At 35.8% G+C, this 24174-nt stretch overlaps 1 protein-coding gene across 5 annotated transcripts in view; it reads right to left on the reverse strand.

The window, feature by feature from the left end:
* Window positions 1–3245: 3245 nt before the first annotated feature.
* LOC110469655 (prolyl endopeptidase FAP) overlaps window positions 3246–24174 on the reverse strand; it is a 38925-nt gene continuing 17996 nt past the window's right edge. For 4 of the 5 annotated variants that reach the window (XM_085584327.1, XM_085584329.1, XM_085584328.1 and 1 more), the window contains 12 exons: window positions 23624–23677; window positions 23176–23300; window positions 21925–21972; window positions 19073–19171; window positions 18290–18359; window positions 16900–17094; window positions 14512–14566; window positions 12030–12129; window positions 9013–9077; window positions 6951–7023; window positions 6624–6697; window positions 3246–5286 (listed from right to left, as the gene is read on the reverse strand). In XM_085584327.1, the coding sequence (XP_085440453.1) occupies window positions 5185–5286; window positions 6624–6697; window positions 6951–7023; window positions 9013–9077; window positions 12030–12129; window positions 14512–14566; window positions 16900–17094; window positions 18290–18359; window positions 19073–19171; window positions 21925–21972; window positions 23176–23300; window positions 23624–23677 (1060 nt within the window). In that variant the 3' untranslated portion in view covers window positions 3246–5184. Of the gene's footprint in view, window positions 5287–5525; window positions 5739–6623; window positions 6698–6950; window positions 7024–9012; window positions 9078–12029; window positions 12130–14511; window positions 14567–16899; window positions 17095–18289; window positions 18360–19072; window positions 19172–21924; window positions 21973–23175; window positions 23301–23623; window positions 23678–24174 lie in introns of all 5 variants that reach the window. The other variant, XR_014956528.1, reaches the window with a different exon arrangement.

Below are 24174 nucleotides of genomic sequence, written 5' to 3' on the forward strand. Positions count from 1 at the left end.
CTAGCATCTAGAAGATGACTGGTTACCTGTTTTTCAAGTGATACACAGAAAATAAAATGTACAGGAAAGAAGTGAACTGCCATCAAGAACTATGAAACCCTCAGTTGCCATAACTGAGTGTATAGTATATATTTCAGGAGCACAGCAAAGAAGAGTTTCCAGAAAAAAAGGAAAATTATGTCAAGTGTATGAGACATGCACATATACTCAGGTTTGTTGCTCTCACATTTTAAAATATACTGGTTAGATGGTACCTCTTGGCAAAATCAAGGGCAACCTCACTGTCCTCTATATCATTGTCCTCAAATGAGACAATACTTTGAGTCAGGCTAAGAGAGAGGCTGAAAGTGGCCTGCCTTTGGGAAATTTTCATGTTTCTCATGATTCAATTGGAGTGGTTGTGTTCACTCTATCTGGAGTTTATCAAGGTTTCCTGTACCATCATCTGATTAAAATTGTCAAAATTTGAACATTTTAATGAGTTAGGAAATTGCTGGCTTTTGACAGTAAAAAGTAAAAAAATACTTATCAAATTCTTTCAAAAAATGACATCCTCAAATTCTTCTGTGTATTTCTTCATTACATATTTATTACTACTGCATTATTATCCATTACATGTCTAAAGGGAGAAGGATGTATCTATCTTGGGGTATGACCACAGGCACACACCCTTTACTTTGTGATATTATGCAGAAAGCATTCTCTCCTAACCTTGTCAGCTGTGAGTTCAGAGGGCTGGGCTCTGCAGCCCCTTTCATTTTGCTATCTTTGTTGCACGATAATCACAAAGAGCATTCCCCTTCTGAGAATGGGAACTAATATAGGAGGAACATACGTGTAAACACATACACACATAAAAAAACCACCATGTTACATCCATAAACATGTGCTTGTAGATAACACACACAGTGTGTGCCTATGTGTGTATACAACTCCACAGCCACCCTTCAGGGAGCATAAATGCATTTCTGAATTGGAGTTTGGGGTCTCTAGACCTTTCCACAGCATGCAGCTCCGTGCTCTCTGCCAGGGATGATGGGAGGTTTGTACCTCAGGAGCCACAGTCATTGTAACTGAGCTGCAGCCCACACTGTCTGCTCACATAAGTTGGAATCGCTCCACTGCAAGTCAATGGAGCTGCAGCAATTTGCGCAAGCAGAAGAGCTGGCCCAATATGTACTAGTTGTTTTACATTCTGAGAAGACAATGTTCATAATTGAAAGTAATACCAAATGCTCTTAGCAAATTCTATGAATTATTCAGATTAAATATAGAGCCTTCAAATGACTCTATAAAATGTTCTAAACAGCTGTGCCTTGTAATTGGAACTGACTGGCAAACTGGGAACTAACTATTGAATGCAGTCTGAATTGGACTTGATACCTAAGTAAAATGAGTATAACACTAACCATATTCTAAAACCTGACTGGTTTTCTGCTAAATTTCTCTTCAGGCCTTTTCTTCCTTACAGATGCAGTAATTCTGTGTGAAAAAAATCCTGTAGGTCTGTGTTCGAAGTATAAGGATTGCAGGTTCTTTCATGTGCACAGCTCACACGGCAAAAATAAGGTAGATGATAAGAACAGGTTTGGAGTGGAATCAGTGACTTTCTATTATTTACATACACTTCAGCCCCTAGAATAAAGTGATCTTTCCTTTTCAGCTCTAGCTTTAATTTGCAAAAGCTGGAAAGAATTCATAGTGGAAACTGATTTGAAAACAACTGTATTTGTGGCTATTTATCAAGGGCTTGTCTACCTAATTCAGAAAAACTACATCCTATCTTCAGAGGCTTAGATACCTTGTTTATATGATAGGTATTGGAAGACTCGTGCTTCATTGTCTGAAGTGGTATGTTTGAGTATCTGAAGTGTGAGGGTATTATCCAAAAGAGAAAAGAACAGAAAGTGCTCAGCATTTTTTGAAAACCAGATCCTCTAAAACATTTTAAAGTGGGAAGAAAACCTTAGAGGATGTTCACTCTTGTCATAAGAGCTAAGCTTAATTCAAATTGTGTCCTAGTGTTGGCTCTTACACATCATATTCTGTGTTTGCAGTATAGTTACATATACTTTTTATTCACAACTTTGCTAGCTTCACCCTGATACCTCAGGACAAGCCCTTTTAACTTGAACTACTGAAGATCTGTTACAACAGAGTCTATCCTGTAGTATCTTAAGGCTCTTCTCTCTGATTGGAGTGGGGCAAATACCTGTCCAGTGAATGTTTGGGGTAATGCTTGTAACATGTATTGTGTCTGTAGACAAGGCAGAATGGAACATGTTCTCTTTCTAGAGGAGAAAAGGCTTGGGAGAATCTCATCACTGTATATAAATATCTGAAGGGATGATATTTTCCAAAGAAGAGTGAGCCAAACTCTTTTCGGTGGTGCCCAATGACAGAACAAGAAGCAACAGGCACAAACTGGAACATGGAATGTTCTGCCTGAGCACAAGGAAGCATTTTTTACTATGAGGGTGACCAAGCACTGGCCGTGGTGGCCCGTGGAGGCTGCAGAGCGTCCAGATGGCTTTTAGATGTTCAAAAGCCATCTGGACAAAGTCCTGGGCTACAGGATGTAGGTAGCCCTGTGTGAACAGGGAAGTGGGATAAGTAGGCCTCCAAAGTTCCCCTCCAACCCCAACCATTCTGTGATTCTGTTAAAGTACGAGGGCAGGTTTGCAGTGCTCTGCACCATTTCTAGTGACTGAGTGTGATATTACCTGTTAAAAGCAAAGGCCAGCCAGCAATCATCTGATGTTCATGTATTTTTAAGAGGGTTTTTTTGACACTCACATAATCCTAGGACATTTTCTCCCAGGTCATCAAAACACATGATTTCTCTATCATAAAGCTTCCAGGTTAGACATTATTTCAGCAATTCAGTGTAAATGTCACACTCTGCTGGAGACATATTCCCATTCTTTGGCAAGAACACTGTGTAAGGCAAAGAAATTAACAACATGAAAAACAATGAAGGAAAAATGTTGGCAGCAACTGCACTTCTTTTTATTTTTTTTTATCCCCACAACTGCTGCCTACTAGCCAAAGTAGATGGTGAACAGTTTGGAAGATGTGTACTATGATTGCTTTAGGAAACAAACAGACCCCAGGGCAGATTAATAATGAAATAGCTAATGCACCCCTTGAGAAAGAGGTACCTTCTGTTATTTTATTTGACTGATTTTCCTGAAATGTCTCTTATTTCAAATACTTCCAAAACCTTCAGACAACAGACCTGTGGGCAGGGTGTGAACAACACATTGCATCATTTTATTACTTACAGTACTGACAAAGGGCCAATCTATCTGCCCAAATTTCCAGAATTTAGAGGATTTTCAATAGAATAAATAAAATAAAGGTGCAGAAATGGAAAGTGACCTTAATGTATTGATATTTATGTGAGATTGATATCATGCTTTTTTGGAAATTATTTAGGTTCTCATTGACATATTCAGGTATCTTAAACCTATAAGCATCTCAGATAACACTTTAATTTTTTTCTCCTTCACCGCAACATTACAATTATTTCCACGGCGTTGGATCAATAAAAGAAATTGAGAGTTAAATCTCATTATTTCAACTGAATTGTATTCCTTATTTGTAAGATAACCACATTTCTGAGAGTACTGTTGTGTGCAGCAAATGCACATAGGACCATATAATCAACATCTAATTAGGCCCACTTCATGTTATATTTGCTTAATTTTAAATTTCTTGCAGCTATAATTTTTTCCTTTAGCCATTATGGCAGTTGAATTTTAATTACATTACCAACAAAAAGCTCATTAACATCACGTAATTGGCAGCGTTTCCAAAAAAACCTGAACTAATTGAGTATTTTCTGAAGAGTTCCCATCAAAGTATAATTTAACCATTACAAACAGCTTGGCAACTACATTTGCATAAAGATGTATCTAAGGAATGTTCTCATGTGTGGAAAATCAGATTTGATATTGCCATTAACAAACGAAGGAAGCTGTTACATAGCAAATCACTTCCACATTTTAATTATTTTGGCCAAACCCCATGTTTTTGTCAAGAAAGTCAAATGAAACCCCTTGCTTTTCCACGAAGAAGCAGCAACTGGTCTCTCACTGAGAGTTATGAAGCAGCTTGCTTTGTAACAAGGCAACACAATCTATTTTAGGTTATTTTGCACTCTCAACAGCTAATAGCAGAGGTTGTGTCAGAAAGACTATGGTTCTTATGCAGAAGACTAATTCAGAATTTTTTAAACACATGACCAAGGAATTGTTTAACCTACAATGGATCTCTTGCTAATTCTCTTGTTAATAGTCTTATATTATGACAGGACTGATTTAATTACTAATTAAAATAATACAAGTATTACAATCATTATTAGCTTCCACTATTTTTTAAAGACTCCCTAAAATAGTTGTACTAGAAACAAAGCAAAGAAAGATTGCACAATCCTTTGATCCTTCCCCTCCAGTCTGGGATGAATAACACTGAGATCAATTTGAATGCTGAGGTGATGATTAGGAATTAAAAACAGGTCAATATGGCTCACATTCTTTGAATACAGGTGAAAAACCCACTGATATATGATAGTTATCATAAGTGTCCTGCTTTCATGCTTAAACCTGAACACTGAAAGTTTTGCAGAATCAAGGTTTCAAATATGAGTTGAATAAAATTTGAACACATTCAATCCTCTCAATAAGTATCCAAACTTCAGTGTTAAATATTGTGTGTTCCTATCTCTTGGATTCTTTACAAAAAGTTGGAAATAAATTTTGAGAAACTGGTTCTTGTTAGGATGCTAATTAGGTACTTGCACTGCTTCCTTTGTCCTTTCCCATTTTAAGGTTCTAGTTAACAAATGCAATTATATTAATCTGACAGTGGGCATTTGCAATGAACCACCTTTCTTGGACTGCAGAATGTAGTTTAAACAAGTTCAAGCAAGTCAACAATAGATTTACAAGATACTTTACAGTCTGATTTTATTTTTTCTGCCAAACAGGTATCAAATGTGTCAAAACATTTGTTACAATAACATTTGCTAATATACAATATCAAAAGTGGATGTAAACATCAAGTTTAAAATTTCAAAGTTCCTGTGATCAATTCACCTGAACACTATACAACTTGGGCACTGCTGTCTTTTCATTCTCCCAAAGATGTCTCAGATGCCATAGCATACTCTGAGTTGCCTACTTATTCTGACAAAGAAAAGCATTGTTTGAGGAAGTGGGTCATATGTGTGTAGAGATGTTTGCTGGAAAGGCCTGGAATTCCATGGTTCTGATCAGTATACCACTGAAAGAAAAAGAAAAAAATAAACCCCTTATATTATGTTTTAATTTCTGCAAGAGTTAAACAGTATAAAAAATGTATTTTGTTGCTACACATTAGAAAGTGGATGGCTCAATAAAAATGAGGAGACTGATAATTTTTTTTCATCACTTCCTAATATATTCTTATTCTTGCTGAAAAAAAAAAAAATGTTTCTAAGCCTTCTGTTATTGAAGAGTTAGCATTACTGCCTCAGTACTTACAGGCCAGTTGTATCAAGTCAGGCAAAAGAGCCTTAAGATGCCGTTAGGGATGGAATCCCCTTGACCTGCTGCATGGCCTGGGTAATATGGGTAAGAGTCTTGCTTAGGAATAAGTACTGAGCTCTAAGCAACAACATTTCAGCTAAATGTTGTTTGAGTTCTATTCAAAACATCCTGCATTACATCAGGGCCATGAACCTTGTGAGTGATGATCTGGAAATGAAACACAGATATGAATTACGCTAACTCAGAAATATCTGTAACTGAACCAGAATGACTACAACTGCATACAGTATTCCAGATACTTAAGATACAACCCAGATTTGCTAGGGATCAGCAAAGGAGGCAGAAAAGGTGTAATGCATAAAAAGGCCTATAAACCCCTGTTATCCCTTTTCGGGGAGTTCATAGCTCTGTGAAACCGGACTCGGGCAGAAGATCAGTACGTTTGATAGCAAGCACACTTTGGTTATTAGCCCTGAGAGAAATGATTTGGAAGCAGAGGTTAGCATATACATCAGATCTACATTTCCCCTATTTATTTCTCCTTTGTATCCTGCAACCCCTTGACTACGTGTTTCTCTCTCTGCCTGTGCCTGCTATCCCATGCAAGCTTTTCAGAGAACATTTTTTGCTGATTCTAGATATATATTTGGATATCTTACACCCTTTTTGCTTGTTTCACTTCTTGCCTGTGGCAGGCAAGTCCAATTCCAGATAGAATCTATTACAACTAGTGACAATTCAGTCCCAGAACTCAGCTCTTTCACCTCCCTCTTTTAGCTGGTATCAAAACCACTTATAAGGAGGCTGAAATCTTATTTTTCTCCCTGGCTCATTTTAAAAGCCTCCAAGTTATTCTTGACAAGAGGAAAATCCTGCTAGCATGCAAAGGGCAAGGAAAAAAAAAGAGCAGACAAATCATTTGGGGAAGAAATTGAGAAGTTGTTTATGAAGAATAACAAATGCACTAGCAATTGCCAAATTTTGAAGCATGTTCAGTTGAACAGGGTAGTTAAAAACACTGCCAAATGTCAGATAAGCTTATTGATAAAGTTATGAACCACTTTTCAAAATGAAAAATAGTCTATTATTTACCATTGCCTGGAAATCCACCTGTGCATTAACCAGAGCTTTTGCAATTTGTGCTGAGTTCTGAAAATGTACATTATCTAAAAAGGAAAAAAAGAGAGATTGTTGAAATGTGTTACTACCACAAAGCATAAAGTTATAGTGCATTTAGCTGTGTCCACTAATTATCAAGTGATACAGTTGACATTACTAAGAATGAGTAAGCATCTTATGATAGGTCATATGGAAATCTACCAAAGATCTAAGACCTGACCCAATCAAAGATAGATGCTTAATGTTTTTCAAACAAAGTGATTCTGGCTCTGTGTTTGTTCTGCCATTTGCAAACCTCACCATCTGCTGTTCCATGGATGAGAAGATACTCTACATTTTGGAAATTCTTTGCTCTTGCCATCACAGTTGAATTCTGTTGAGAGGAAAAAAGAACAGTTCAGCAACTTCAATTTAAACCACTTATTTATAGTGCTAAAAGGCTTTCATTAACTAGTAGAAAAACAATCACACAGGTGAACTGACATGACAGCAGTGACTTCATATCAACCAATCTGAGATTACAATAGAAACCATGTATATGGCTGTATATGTATGTGTGTGTGTATATCTATATATATCTATATATATCTATATATATCTATATATATCTATATATATATGCAGATATATAGATATGTATATATCAGAGGGATCTGAACAACTTAAATCAAAGACCCAAAGCCAGTTGTCTGAGGTTCAACAAGGCAAAGTGCCATGTCCTGCTCTTGGGTCCCAACCACCCCTATTCAGCACTAGGGCCATGTGGAAGGGTGGCTGGAAATTTCTCTGGTAGAAAGGGACCTGTGGGAACTGGTTGAAAACAACTGAACATGAGCCAGGGCATCCACAGGTAGCCAAGAAGGCCAGAGCCATCCTGGCCTGTGCCAAAAGTAGTGTGGCTAGCAGGACCAGAGAAGTGATCACCGCCCTTACACACCTTGAATACTGTGTTCAGTTTTGGGCCCAAGAAAGACACTGAGGTGCTGGAGTATATCCTGAGAAGGGCAACGGAGCTGTTGAGGGTCTGAAGAGTGAGAACTCTGAGGAATGGCTGAGGGTGTTCAGCCTGGAGAAGAGGAGGCTCAGGAGGGACCATGACATTCTCCATGACTCCCTGAAGATATGTTTTAGCCAGGTGGGGTTGGCTTCTTTCCCAGGCAGCAATCAACCAGACAAGAGGATAGCCTCAAATTATACTGGAGGAGGTTTAGACTGGATATAAGGAAAAATTTCTTCATGGAAAGGGTTGTCAAATATTGGAACATGCTGCTCAGGGCAGTAATTGAGTCACCATCTGGGAAGGTATTTAAAATACATGTAGATGTGGCACTTGGGGACATCGTTTAGTGGTGCTTTTGGCAGTGTAAGATTAATGGCTGGATCTGATGATCTCAGAAGTCTTTTCCAAACTAAATTATTCTGTGCATCTGTGATCTGTGACTTTTTCTTCAGGACAGGAATACCTATAAATAAAAACTGTTTTTTTCTTACATAATTTGTATGTGTTCTGAAAAGCACCAGAAAAATATTAATCTGCACCATATTGATGATATCTGTCCATAAAAGGTCCCTGTGTAAGCTTGGCTTGCAGCAGGTAGCTTTCTGCGCTGTGACAAATGTCTCTACACTGTCAGGAACAGATTTGATATTTAGTTTCTTTTCTAAGGGCCAATTCATACAAAGAACAGCACTAGTCATGTCATTCACAGAATGCTCTAGTTCCTGGCTACCCAGACAGCTCCACCAGGGCTGTTTGGTATTGAGCATTTCTGTTCTTCAAGTTGGGATGGAAATACATACTGAGATCACAATCCAAATCTTTAACAGGAGTGTTTCCATTAAGTTTTTTGGATGCTAATTCAGGCCTCTCTGTATCCAGAGCTGGTGTGTGTGCTGCTAGAGGAAACTACAGACTTCCTACCAACATGAAGAAAAGAATGGCAACCTGTTCTAGGTAGGGGAAGCTGCTCTGATCATTTAGTATCCTTATGATCTTATTATCAGAGAGCAAAATTTGGATGAAGCAGTTTGCATATCTCAGCTAATAGTACCAACCAAAACCTTATTAACATCAACATTTTAATCTTTCTTACTTCAGTTCTTTTCTAGGCTAATGGTTTGCACTGGCAAAACAGCCTGACTTGTCCAAGTACGAAAATAAGGACTTCCATTTAGCATTTTTGGGATTTATAAATACAAAAACACAATTAATTACGGAGATAAGAATTTCATGGCAGTAGCTTTGCTGCAAAAGAACTGTACCATGAGAGCTGGTGGGCCACTTTCTTTCTGCACAGTTCCACTCATCCATAGAAGTGTGATTCAAATTTAAGGCAGATTGGCACAGAAACAGAATTCTCACCTTATAGTGCTCAAGATTATCGGACTTTGTAGGAAGACCCATAAATCGTTCTGTGTAGATCGATGCTGAAATTAAAGGAGAAAAAAAGCTATAGATAAAGAAAGTGCAGCTATTTTGTGGCTTCAGGGACACATAGGAAATTAAATGATGTTTAACTATGTCTGTTCTTGGTTTCCTCATAACACACCAAATTTACACATATTTTTAAAATCAGCTGTGAAGGCTAATTATTTACTGTTCTCCAAACCATCTTTGCAGAAATAGTGGTTTTATACTCATCTAGGTTTTGGATAAAGGTATTTAATTAATATGGCTTTATGCTATTGGGTTGAGCTCCAGAAGCCAGTTGAATAATGCAATGAGCCAATAAAGGTTCATGGTGGAAAGATGACACAGACTAATTCTGTTACCTTAAAAAGAGGAGCTGAGGATTGTGTCTGTATTAACAGTAAATATGGATATGCATGTTGTCATTTTCTTATTGAATGTATATATGCCACAACTAGAGAGAGCAGGAAAAGATATGAACTGAAAAAATGGCCCCTTGTTTTGCATATCTCTATTAAATTCCTTTTTCTAACTAGAACAAAGACTGGTAACAGATTTGACAAAATAAATGTGAATAACTAAACAGTATCCATCCACCAAGAAATCAGTAGATACATTTCTCTTTGAGCTGCCTTGGTATTTGTACTTTAACTAGGAGCTGTTATGAAAATTTATGGAAAACTGACACAGCAGCTGCCACTACCAGAAGATTACTTTCTTTATGACCTTGCCTTGAAAGAGGAACTGACACATATTGAGCAGTGAAGCTGCAGTATTACAAGGATTTATTTATTTAAGGAAGTCAGAGCTTTCTGACAAAGAAGAGCTGTCATTTTTCCCTCTCAAAAGACAGGTGATGGCCATTGTAATCATTAAGGAACTGGAGTGTCTATCTTGTCCAGTTTGATACACTGTATTAGAAAAATATTGTTAAAAAATAGAAATGAGAATCATCCCAGGAAAAGAAATTGAATCAATATACTCTTGTTCCCATAGTTTATTATGTATCATTTACATGTGCTACCTCTGAAAGTTAAAGATGTGTACTATGTCTCCCAGATAAGCCAAGCAAGGCTTCTGAAAATAATTTGTAATATAAGTACCACAAAAATTAAAGTAGCCTATCTTTTATCAAAATTCTTTATCATTCAATGAAAACAGAAAATGTGCAATATCTGTTGTCAACACAGTGTCAAACAACCATATTGGGCTTAAGTTTTCAATAAAATAGACTTTCTGAGTGGCTGACATTTCTACAGTATTCTGAGCCAATTTTTCCACCCTCTTCTACCACTATAGCTACAACAAGTCCACAGAGGTCAGCAGAATTGCATTATAATGTCTAAGTGGAAGATTCAGCTTGTCAATTATTGAGGAAGGAAAAGCAGATGAATTTAAATAAATTTTAATTAAACAGTCATAGATATAATACTTTCAACTATACATTGTCCCTGAATGGAATCTTCCTTTCCATCTTATTACTGTTCAGCTCTGACTCAAAATGGATGGGGGTGGGATAGTTTCTGACAAAAGATTATGGTCCAGAATCTCATCTGTGCATTTAAAAGAGGGTTGGACAGAATTAAGAAGCTCTAGAGGCCAGTACATCCTGTGACATACTGATACTACTCAGAAACTCAAAGATGTAACATCCTGTAGTTTTGCCCCTAACACAGTTCACCCTAATGTTAGCATGATCTGTTTGCCAAAACCTATGACTCATGACTTCCTTTTGTTTCCTTCCTTCCTTAGTGGAGGTACATTTGCCTGTTTTGATTTTATAGTGTGTTTGCAGCAAGATTCTTTAATTGCCACCTGAAATTCAGCTGACATAGAGATTGCAATGGTGCAGGTCTAAACTGCTTGAACTTAAAATCTTCATTTGAATTGTGATGCTGTGACAAATTTTTACAACTCGTATTTTATTAAGGGACTTTTGTGAAAGCAGTGCTTTACGCCTGCATTCTGGAAATAATTTTATGATCATGAGTAAAAATGTCTAAAAAATCTTCATGCCAGTGAAAACATGAAGACTATGCTTCCTGTGTCATACAAATATTTTCCCCTTTGTTTGCAAAACACCATAAATACAAGGAATGTCTGTGCTAGCAGTCAGGGAAGGAATCTTTCCCATTTAACCAAAAATTTTTCTCATAACCAAGACTTAGAAAACGACCATATGCTAAGTAAATGTGTTCAAAGTGCTACATTTTACTCATTGAAAATATTCATGCCATGATTTTTTTTTACACTGAGGTTCCTTAACACCATGCCAAAAGCTTAACAGGTCGGCAAGTATGAGTATGTGCCTGCTTTATTCACACAGGAAGGCCTTGGGAATATACACCCAGTGTTGCTTCCTCTCAACAGTTTGGAGCCTAATTCCATTAACCTAAATAAGGATATGTATTGTAACACAACAATACAGGTGTGGCTGAGAAACATTTAGAGGGAAAAGTATTTAATTAAAAAAATAATATATTGAACATAATAGTCTTTCTCTTTTTCCACTGCTTTTGGCAAGCAACTTTTCAGTCATCAGAAATACTGATTCCTGACACAGGTCATCTGTGGTTTCAGAAGTTGAAATTTACTATGATTCTGTTGCTGGCAGATAAATTAGTGCAGCTGTTTCTGAATTCAGTGATAATGCTTTAATAGGACTTTAAGGCAGATCACTCTTTAAGAGCTGTTTATTGAGAGGGCTTTATACGCTTGCTATTATAGAAGTGCATATGGAATTATCCAGACATACCTTCTTTGTGACAAAATCAGTTCCAAACTGCCAGTTGCACTCAGTTATTTTCAGCAAGAAAAACATTAAATTTAAGGTCTTAAAAGTTTTAAATCTAGGTAATTTGAATGTCTTTATGTTTCAAATTGCCAGTCTCCTGCAATGATTTAATTTAAGAAGTCATTAAATGCTACATCTTGCTTTCCAAGTCAGTATTTATGACAAGTTTCCATACCGTAATATTCCCAGCTGGAAACAGGAGCCACAGCCACTCCACATTTAAATACTCCACTGCCAGATCCAAGTGCCAAAGAAGTTACATAGCCACCATAGGACTAGGAGGAAATCACAGACAGTTTAAAATTACTGGTGAAGTATCATTCTGTTTTCTGAATCAAACTCATACAAACTAACTCCAAATTAACTAATTTGCTTTGCACGCATGGAGGACAATGTAACAAAAGGTTGAGAGTTTTCTGAAATTTATTTATTGATATCAAATGGATCTGATGGAATTTCTTGTCAGAGAGATTAGAAAAATTTGTCAGTTTCTTTTTTTTCTGCTTTTTCAATGTTTATCACTGCTTTCATTACCACTTACAGTCAGAGAAGAAATTTAATTTCATAGCATCCTTCACAGCAATCTAATGCAACCTATAGCTCAAAACAGGGCTAACTTCAGATGGAAATTATACTGCTTGCAATCTCATCCATAGTACACATCCTCTCCACTCCATCTGCTTCAACAGTGATCAATGTTCTCATAATTTTTTCCTAAAACCAAACAAAAACTTTCCTTCTAGCAGCTTGTTTTCATTGCCTCTCATCCTTTCAAGATGCACCTCCAAGAAGAGTTAGAGGTTTTTTCCCCCTCCCTTAACAAACTATCTAGGTTTTGCTAAACATTAGCATATTGAATGAACTCAGTCATCAGTACTAATGCACTCATCTAGTTCAGGATGGAGCAATTCCTTCCTATTGCCTGCCATCGTTCTCAGTATTTTCTGGCCTGATTCTTCAAATAGGGATCCAGAAAGGAAGAATAAGTTCACAGCCGTAAGAAGGGCAAAGCAGTAAGTAAGCCTGGATATAAAAATAGATCTGTGAAACTCAATGGGCTAGTTGCTGAGACAGGAAAATAATGTAAATAAAAAACTTTTGGTTTGGCTCTCTACAGGATGTGGAACTGAGGTTGGAAAAACTCATATAAGGTCTTTGCAAAATAATGGGTTTCTGTTTACTTTGGAATGGAGGAAGGGATAAAAATGTGGTGTGTCATGAAAAATTCTGAAGATTACTTCAGTAGCATAGGAAAGACTAAGGGAAATAAGCAGAATTATTAAATATTTGTTTTTTGTACAGAAGTTAAGTTAGTCCATCCTCTTAACTTTCCAGCTTGAAATGATAGTGAGGGATATAGTAGTAGAAACAGTAATTAGTAGACTTTTCCAACTCCTCTGATTTGCTCATTTGATCTTTCAAAAAATCAGTCCACAAGGCTAAAAAATAAGGGATTAGGATTGGGCAGACAAATATATTCACTGTAACAGGCCAAGAGAGAGAGTTCACAATCCAAATTACTTTAGTAGTTATTTAAGAGCTTTTGCCATCTTGAAAAGTTTGTTGAGTATGAAAGCACAAGTTCATGCATACTCACCAATCTGGAGCCTATAAATAAGGAAACACCTTTCAACCCATTTCAAAGCTTTCAGATCAAGAAGTGGTATAATAAATTGGAAATAAATCGGAAATAAATTGGAAAAAAAAGGCTGATAGGTTTGGCAGTAGTGCTTTTATTTTAATATTGTATCCATTACTGGAATACAATGTGTCCAAGCTATCAGCTGTTTCTGGAAACACTGGCGAAATAAAATATGATGTGATTTAAAAAGAAAATATTTTCTTGAGACCTTGAATTACCTAATGTCTAATTAGAATTATTCACTTCTAAACGTCTGTGTCATTTAATTTCACCATATGACATCCATTTTATTCTGGTGTTATAATAGTAACTGTACAAAAATAACTTAAATATTGGTTGGTAGAAACTTCACAGAAAGATTTTAGCAACTCTGCTCATGTGCTCTCTCAGATGAGGCAATATATCTGGCTATTAAAGTTTCTGGGAGCATTAAAAGGAGAAATACATGAAAAAAGCAAAGATGAATAATAGACTGGTTAATAATTTGGAATGACTTCCATACTGCCCAATATTTCCACATCTTGATGAAGCTGTCTGTTGTAAACCCCTCAGATCCAGATTCATGCCTGATGACCATTGCAAAGCCAGCCAAGTACACAGTGATTCAGGATGATGCAGGGGTCACATTTTCTGATGAGAGATAGTCATAGGACTTTTTCCACTATTTTAAACTCAGATCAGAAAGGACAATACTTGAATTTTGACAGTAAGTCCCTAAGTTAAAAGTAAAGCAAATTAAAATGTCATAATTTGGCTTAACTTCCAGTCCAAACAATGTATTAGACATGAGCTTTTCAAAATTCCCTCTTGAGCTGCTACAGATTAATTTCTGGGGGCTTGAACTGTTGCAATTGCATGTCTATAAGTACCAGCAGGAACCATTCCCTTTTGCAATACCATCATACATTTGCAGAAGAAATTTTATATATGCTTAAGACAGAACCTGGAAGAATAATAAAACAAAATTATATTGCAGGATTATTTAAAGATAGATATAAAAACACCAAGCACTTACCCAGCCCCATATTGCTATTCGTTTCTCATCAATAAAGCCCATTTCTATAAATTTTCTGCAGAAAATAAAATCACAGAAATATATGTATTATTATAAAAAAATTGCCAGTACAATAACAAATTAGCAAAAAATAGTTTTTCTTGCACTTTTTTCCACACATCCCACCAATTTGAGCAAACTGACAATCAACATAGCATGCCTGATTTCTACAAACCATCAACTATTCAATCAATAGGTGTTGAAAGGGAAGAGGAAGAACTTTTCCTGAAAGAATTAAAAAATACTGAAATCAATACTTCCATAAAAACAATTTTTATTCCACTGGATGAGGATCATTTTCATTGCTTTGGTGCTAAAGGTGCTGGATTACCATTAACATTCAGCCTTTATCATGCAAGATACCCAACATACTGATGTCACAGTGAGTTAATACTTTGATTTCTCAACAGGAACAGTATTGACTTCTGAAGAGATTAAGGATGCCCTGGAGAAATAAGCTTTTTTATTATGTGCCTGAAAAGTAAAAAGTTCTTATGGCTATTTTAATAAAAAATAATAATAAAGGAATCATCTAGTAATGCTCCAAGTAGGTAATAAGCTTGAAATGTGTAAAAGGTACAAAACTTCTTATGCTCTCATGAGTCAAAGAGAACCATAAATATTAGGTCTCCTACAAATATCCTGCATCAGAGTATGGAGACTGTATTTCTAAAGATGTAATAGCGACAGCAAAGAAAAGAGGATAAGGCAAAAGACCACAAGGGGCTGAGAGTGACAGGTAAGCACAATAGGTTCAGTTACACATCAGGACACATAGTAGCCTTATTTACTAGGACAAACCCAAGTGATTGACAACACCCAAAATGTGGAATACTATCTGGGTGGGACAGAGTTAGAAAAGCCAAAAAATTATTCAGTTTTGTTATATTACTTAATCTCTGGGGCTCCACCTACAGTAACAGCCCCTCCAAGAACTTCCCACTAGAGTATAGAGGCTCTTTAAAAATCATGCATCTTAATCCATGCGTTAGATCAGGAAGATGGAATGCACTACATTTAACTGAATAAAAAATTAGTCTAGGTGCTGACAGAAAAATGGGAAGTGTGAAGTCTGAGGTCATTTTTTCATGGCCTGTCTCAGCAGATTTTGCAACTGCAGAATCAGTTTAGGTTTTCTCTGATATTCTATGTCTGAGTGATGATTCAGAATAATACAGAAGCATTCTTCTGATATTTTGAAGTATGCCACTCCTCCTAAAAGTTTCAAGATAGAAAATAAAATAATAGAATAATAGAAAAACTTGACATTATATACAGCTATTCTGTTTCATTTTTCACTTGAAAGGATAATGGCACATTTATATTAATAACATTGAGTAGGATATGAATTATCACAAAGCAGAAAGAGGAAGGAACAGATATCCTTCTCACACACAGGCAGTGCTCTCCAACAAGCAGAGAAAGCTGTGAAAACCTGAGTTTCTACATCCAATTTTCAGCTAAGATACTTGAGTATCTTCCTCGAGTCTGGAGGAAATAGGGTATTTACTGTTGCACCTGGAAATCTATCCATCAATCCATCTCTGATCTCTCTGAAATCTATCCAATCTATCTCTGATGGGCCAAATTCCACACCAAAGGCTAGGCTAAACTCTTGCCTTGCAGTCATCTCTGTGTGGCTCAAACACTTCTTCAAATGCTCACTTTAGCAGTGCTACTGTATCTGTAAAATTAACAAGACAACCTTTCTTTGCAATCCTCATCTTTCACTTTCTCCCAAAATCTCTGCATAGGGAATCAGTTTCCCTTGGAACAATTTGAAGTGTTTTCATACAAAGGAGCAGCTGTTGGGGAGCACTTATCAGGAGACCTCAGGGACTTCCTCTTCTTAACTATCCTAAAACAGCACAGAATGCAAGTTTGACTAACTGACCTGTAGAACATTTGTGTCGGTTTCAGTTTCGCTACAAATTTCTCATTTGACCTTCAGCTAATCAGTGAAGTAAATCCCTATGGATCTCTGGCTAATCTCTACAGTCACTGAGGTAGGCTTGCCCTATAGGAAATAATTTCAGAAAAATAGATAACTGGCTTAACTTTCACCATTGACAATTGTATTTCTTTAGGCTTACGATTGAAGCCTCTGATGATTCTCTTATGCAATACAAGTGGTGAGGTCCAATATGGACTTAGTGATATATGGACTTAATACACCAGACAAAACCTCATTGACATAAGCAAAAGCTAATATTTTATTTTTACAAGTGTTTTTGTCTTATATCCTGGAGACCTCAGGTCTTCAGAAGAAAGGCTGAGAATTCAATATCTCTTTCGCCTTACTACTTAGTGTGCAAATACAACAGCTATACAGGGAGATAATCTACTTACTTAACTGCTGAGATTTGGTCCTCAACTTCATAGACTCCAAGTCTCCGATATACTGCATGCAAAATCTTGTCACCTTGATAAGCTGTCCCTCTGCCATCCACCAGAGCAACAATAATTCCCTCTTTGCTTGCAAGATACGTTATCCAACTAATGCTAAAGGTTTCCTTTACATTCTGACTGCAAGGTCCTCCATACCTGAGAAAGAAAATTCAAACATTTTCAACTCGTACTTACAAATTTATAAGTGGTTATTGGACATGACTATAGCTATTGACACTGATAACATTTCCTCTACATGTATTTTGCTAAATGACTGTGGTTCAGAGAGCTCAGTAGACAAACAGTTCTACTTCTATTTTCAGTTAGTTATGAGATTTTGCTATCTAAAATCCATTTTAATAATTTAGGTCTTATCTCTAAGAGAAATAATTAGTTTCAGCTCAGACTAAGTGGTGCAGTATCAGCTGCTTGTCCTAAGGGGAATCCTTGGAAAAGCCATCTCTCAAATACTCAATTCTTTGTTCTCTCCAAATTCCTTAGGAGTAACATCCCTTTTTTGTGCTTTTTTGCTTTTTTGCATTTGATTTCCACATGCAGTCAGTAATGCCAAAAAAAGAGCAAGATTAAGAAATACAGCTCCTTACACTTTTCAGCTATCCCCAGACCTTACTTGTTTCAGTAGGAAATATCATGTGCTGTTGGAACTGTGGGCAGAACATACCCTGCATTGCTGAGCAGAGACACTCCTCATGAGAATGGCCTAATGCAAATTACACATTTGACCTCAAGGACAGGACTCTTCTACTCTAACCTTCAAACATACTTAGCATTCTTGGACCTTTGGATGATCACTGATTAATAAAAAATTATGCAATTGTTTATTACACCCACTCAGCTCTCCTTTCTGCATATTTTTTTTTTCATCACTGCAATTTTTATTGTTTTTCTGCCTGCAATAAATTATGTTAAGTGCTCTTAACAAGCAAGTCCACATGGCTCAATTTTCTTTTCATCTTAAGAAATGAAGCAGGCTCTTGCATTTTTTCATATTAGCAAAGCTGAAATCAATACTTTCAGATTGTCTCATGATAAACAGAAGGAGCAACAGAGCTAAGATCCACATGGAGTAACCCACATGATTTTAGCCTTTCTCTTTCTCTGAGAAAGTAAGCCTTACCATGCTAAGATTAACATTAAAATCCTTATCAATCTCCATTGTGATGAATTTCTATTCCAAAAATACACTGAAAAAACCACAATAAATAAAACAGAACCAAGTAGTTTTTCTTTTGCTTTATAAAATGTTGCAAATATCCCAGGTTTTGTTAAATTATAAAAAATATGTTTTCTAATAAAACAACAAGATTCAAAGAAAGAAAGAGTTACATACACCTGAATAAGAAGAGGGTACTTCATGGATCTATCAAACTGTGGAGGTAGAAGCATTTTGTACCACAAAGCTAGAAAAGACAAATTATAATTAGATTCTTAATGGTTGAAATTATTCCTTTGGGCATAATCCAGAGTCTGGTATAACAATATATGAACATGAATCAGCACATAGTACACAATGCATGAACTGTGAATTACAGAACTGATGCAATTAACTGTTTATATTGAGCTGTGGAAGAACAGCTTTGAAGAAACACACATTTACTTTAATTTAGCTATGCTAAATTATTACTTCACAAAAGTCTAAGTTCTCAGTTTTTCCTGGTGCCTAGAAAAGCATAACTGTTTTAAGATTATCAGATATTAGTTTTGGAAACTTTGTACTGATTTATTACCATGGGATACTGTTGGTAAGTAAATATAAAAAGAACAGTGCAAGCAAGTCAATTTAATACATAACACATGAACAGCAGTTTCCCATTTTATTACCACCATATTTATTGTTTTTACACAATATTTAAACTCTTTACCAATAGTATTAAAGATTTCTTAAAAATGTGCGTTGTGAAACAAATGTATTTTAACTACTATTTTACTGAGAGATACCCTGAGGCATAGACAAATCAGCTGTTACTGAACAGGGCAGAGCCAGGCCTCTTCTTCCCAGTCTGACAGGCCAACAACTTTGTTCTACAGAAAGACAGTATTTGCTCTAACAAAATTAAGGCAAAATATTAAAATGGTAAGAATAAAAAGTACAATAAAGATGTGTAGTTCTTACTTATACCATCCACTTCAAGCTTATTAATTTCTTCTTTTGGCAGTCTGATATCTTGCAAAGCAGACTTCAATTCCCAATTGTCTTCCAATACTCTGAGCTCTAAGTAAAAGAAATGCCTGAATTATTAATTAATTTATTGTTAATTTCTCTTCAGTAATTAAGATTCCTATACTTTGTGTTATTAGAATAGAAAGGAAATCTGTGAATTTTACAAGAAGAATAATGAAATCCACTCAGACACTTCTAATTGGGTTTGATCACATAGCTAAATGAAAGAAAAGCACTGGCATTGCAGTGCACAAATACTCGTTAGATTTTTATAGGATGTACATTTTGCAATGCAAATCATTTCACATGTTGCCTCTGAGTGTTAGAGTCCCGCATGTTAAGAGGAAACAGCTTTCTCCTGCAGATCCCTCATCCCAGTTTTGTAAAATGGGGGAGCTAGAAATGCAAAATTCATGGCACTGTGCAAAACACAGTCCTATATCTCCTGTATCTCCTCTCTTGCTTATCAGACTAACATCAGTTTAACCTCTGAGACCCTTGGGCAGTGTGGTCAAGCACACAGTACTCAGGGAGTATCTTGTTTCTGGGTAATGCAGGAAATTCAATTTCTCAAGGGGTTATGGCAGAGCCTCATTTAACCACTGTACAATATGTTCCTACACAAAGTCAGCAGATTTACCATCTCACTGTCCTTATTACTTCTCACTTAGTAAACCTTTTTTCTTTTCTTTTTAAAATGTAAACAGTACTAACATTTATTGTTTTACTTGCTTTAGAATAAATTCAGTTACATAATTTAAAAATTACTGTTTCAAATGTAATTAACTTACAGGACAGATTGCACAACTGTATATTATTAATCCTTTGGCTCTTGTTTATTTATGTGTTTTCCCATGTGTAGTGAAGGATGAAGAATATTGGCAACATAATGGAAATCTGTGACTTTCAGCTTCACTTTCAGAATGAATGAACCTTTTAAAACTGCAGGAGATTTTTCTTTTTTCCTTTACCTTTCCCTTCTCCTTGTTTCTGGAACTGTTCAAAAAAGTACAAGAAGTATTCTTCTCTCAACATATATTAAGCTAGGTAGTGTTTAGGACATGCCAGAAATATATTACTGGAATTCGTTCTTTCAAAGTACTCTTGACAAGTTTTGCAGATTCAAGTGGGTTTTTTTATGGCTGAAGGATCATCCTGCTTTTGGATGCTCATGCAAACTCAGCTGAACCCTTTTCCAGCCTCCCCTCCAAACTCCTGAAACTTCCCCATTACCACAACTGAATTGTAGGCATCGTGGAAGGAACTTCCAAACTGATCTGTGTCAGTTTAACTGTCTCCTACTAAAATTCATGGGTGATTCAGTTTCAAAATGCTGCCAACTGCAATGAAAATGGATTTACTAAAAATAGTTTTGCACCACAGAAGAGATTATGAAAGCAAGGAACTGAAGGAAAATTAATTCTGAAAAGGTAATGAAGAATTTAAAGAGAAGCCTGAATTTGTTTTTATTCCTGAGAATAACAGCACAGAAGAGGGAAGCATGATGAAACCAGTGGTGAAAATCCATTACAGGAAACTGTTCTCTGCTGCAGAGAGGTTAAGGTAACTGAATCAGAAAAAACAGAGAGGTATAAAAATGGATTAAATATTAAAAAAAAAAATCCATGCATGCATTGTATTTAAACCTTTAAATCTATTCAAATCTTCTGCAAAAGAAATACCAGAACATAGTGTTTCTATACCATAAGTGCAATAGACATGTTAACCTATCTTCTCCATTTGCAAAAATTTTTAAATGGTCATAAATTATGATACTACTGGAGTCTAAATAATATGATGTTGCAATTCACTGACTTCTATATGAATCACCAGAGATTAAGTTAGTTTAACAATATTGCAGCATTTGTCTTCCTTATGTTTTTGTGTGTCTTTTGGTCAGTTAACAGTGGGTTATCAATGCAGGCCAAACTGTAAGGACCATTACAACTACCAGCTCATTTCCACTGATTATTGGGGAAGGAAGAGAATGCTTAGTCTCTGAAGTTTATACAGAACCATGCTAGTTTTCATAGCATTCCAGGAACTGAAGGCTTAAAGCTGGAGAAGAACTTTTAGGGAAAAAAAAAAACAAATGAGGGACTGAGAGAGAAGATTCGCTGCAGAACTATTTTCATAGCTAGAAAATTCCTGCTTGGCTTGGTTGCAGTCTTTACTAACAATCTACTTAAAGAATAAGGGCTCTGAATGTTTCTTGCTGAAGATCACACTTTGTATCAATAATTACACCTCGTCTGAAGAGTTATATGAACTGATCATCTGAAAGAGCTTCTGCTCTTCTCTGACATCTCTACTGATGGCTGAGGAAGTCATTGATCCAAATTCTATCTAGTACAGCACAACAGGTCAAACTGTAAACTCTAAATAGTATGCTATTGTCTTTTGTTTAAGGTAGTGTTGCCTCATGAAAAAGAAAGTCTTGTGCTCATCCAAATGTGAAAAGGAATATTCTGGAAATCATAATAATGTTTTCTACAAAGTTTGACTCAAAATTTGGTAGACAAAGAGTTGCCCATGTTCATTTTATCTCTACTGTGTAAACAGGAAAAACAGCAGCATGCTATAAAAGTGCTGGACTCAGGAACTGAGATAAATGCATCAGTGTGTTCATTCATATTTGGATTTTACTGATGAACAAATCCAAAAAGACACTAGTTATTTTAATATCAAACAAGATGAAAGGCTTCTCAATCACAATCCTAAGTATTGTATTAGAAGACCTAGATCTGGATTAGCGGTAAAGGAGTATACCAATTGCTCAGAAATAGGCAGGATACTTGCACTACCTCTATCACCATGGTTTTCAAAAAGAGTAGAAATGGGAATCCCAGGACCTGTTGTAAGAATGATAAAAAGTTAGTTTACAGTTTGAAGCTGGAATTTGGTGATGCAGTGTGTATTACATTAACATTGATAAGTGACAGGAGTTAAAGAGCTCAAAGATGATGCAAAAAATCTGAATCTTCTCTGCTATATAAGAAGAGAATACATAAGGTACTGCTACAATACATAAGATACTGTGTGTACAGACTTCTATATTTTATATATACAGGCATTGCTCAGCAAACATAATAGAAGCAACTTTAAATCCACTAATGCTTTCTCCCAAGAGATGAAGTGACATCTAGTTAATACCTGAGATGTGATTACATAACGTGAATGCAGAACTAACAATGTGAAACATTCTTCTGAGAACATGTCACATTGTATTTGTGAAGGTGAGTGCCTTTCACATGGTGATGACCTTACTGACTATTTTGTGCAAGAATGATTGAAAGGTGTTGTTATTTGCTACATTTGGTTCTCTCTCCAACAGAAGTTTAAGGAACTTTTCAGCTGATCAGTCAGTGCAGAATCACAAGAACAGTAAACTTTATATGGAGTACACAAAAGTAAAACCTTGGATTCTTTTCCTCTTTTTTTTTTTTTTTTTTTAGATTGTGATGTCACTGTTTTTTGAGTACAGCAGGGGAGGAAACCTCAGATCACTGAAATCACCTAATTTATTACTTCCCTTAATGCTTGTGTCATGCAGGTGGATTCAATGATCACATATCTTGAACTGAATTTTTCTTAGATCATTTCTTAAAAATGTTCTCAGGTGCTAAATATCCAACATTTATGGATGACACAGGTCTTAATTTCAATTGGGAAACACAGTAAACTAGTTTCCCACATCTAACTTCGATCACATAAACTGCAAAACACTATATGTTTCTAAATCCTGTTCTGGTTGCTGCAAGAAAAACATGGCTCTCATGGATTAAAGTCTGTTTTGTGATATTAAAGACATTAAAAAATTCATTTTTAATTATCAAAATCCAAAGGTTTTTGTTGAAAAAGTTTAAAAAAATCCTGAATATATCTGTATTTACTGAAACATCACAAAAGTTTTGAACATGGGAAGTCTCCTTCCTGGTTATTGTGAAATTTCTGTGAGTCATACAAAAATAATTTGGGATAATCAGTATTAACTACAGTACTGACAAAATATTAAAGAACAAATGATTACATGTTTGGTCCCATGCCATACATACCATAACAGATCAAGGCATAATACTTTGAACGTTCACTGAATCTTGCTGTATAATACTGACATCTCTCTTTTCTTAAATTGCAAGTAATGCATTGTTTTCTCATAGGTTTACTTCCAATGCTGATTCTAAGAGAAAAGTCAAACAAAGCAATTGCTATTTTGCTAAAATTAACTTTACATGTCTCTTTCATATTCCTGGATGCAGGCCCTGTACTTTCAGAACTGTTAATTTAAAAATAAATGCTTGGTCTTTTTATCATTTTTTTCCCCAAGACTATATTTAAATGCTAGATGTTATTTCTCTCAATTGTCAGACAGAATATGAGGTTTAGTTAAAATAGCTTGTGAAATTATACATTAAACATCTTGAAATGAAATTTTTTTATTGACAAATCCAGAGAAATCTTCTATTAAGCTACTATCATTAAGATAATGTTGATAACACTTACTTGTAAATATTTCTTCTTCCTGGATAGCCTTCAAATTCATTGCTTGAATAGAAACTGCAAATTCATTTATATGTTAATAAATAATCCATAAAGTGATGACCTATGAACAAGCATCAAGATGAAAAGCTGTCTTGGAAGTTAATTTAGACTTCTTGAGATTTCTGCATGCAATGGGAGAGTAGTTAAGCTTATATACCTTTCATCTTAATAAATCTTTGCTCAGACTATGATTAGGTGACACATAAGCCATATAAATAGGAGTTCTATCTTAATTCTCATGAGCTAATCTCTCCAATTATGTAAACTGTTTCTATCTATACAGTAAGCTGAAATAGAGATCATAAAAAGACAAGTAACTGCAAATTGTGTGAGTGTTAACCACATGATTAAATTAAGTGTTTTTAAATAAAGCTTTCTAAGATGGGTGATGAAAATAAATAGAAAATTGAGGGCAATTTGCAAAGAATCTTTCGTAAGTAAATCACGTTTACAAACCTATGCAGTGCCTTAGCATACAAATTTGTTTTGGATACATTCAGATAAAAAACAAA

The sequence above is a fragment of the Lonchura striata genome, chromosome 7, assembly GCF_050655825.1.
Source record: "Lonchura striata isolate lonStrDom1 chromosome 7, ASM5065582v1, whole genome shotgun sequence".
In the NCBI taxonomy this organism is placed as follows: Eukaryota; Metazoa; Chordata; class Aves; order Passeriformes; family Estrildidae; genus Lonchura; species Lonchura striata.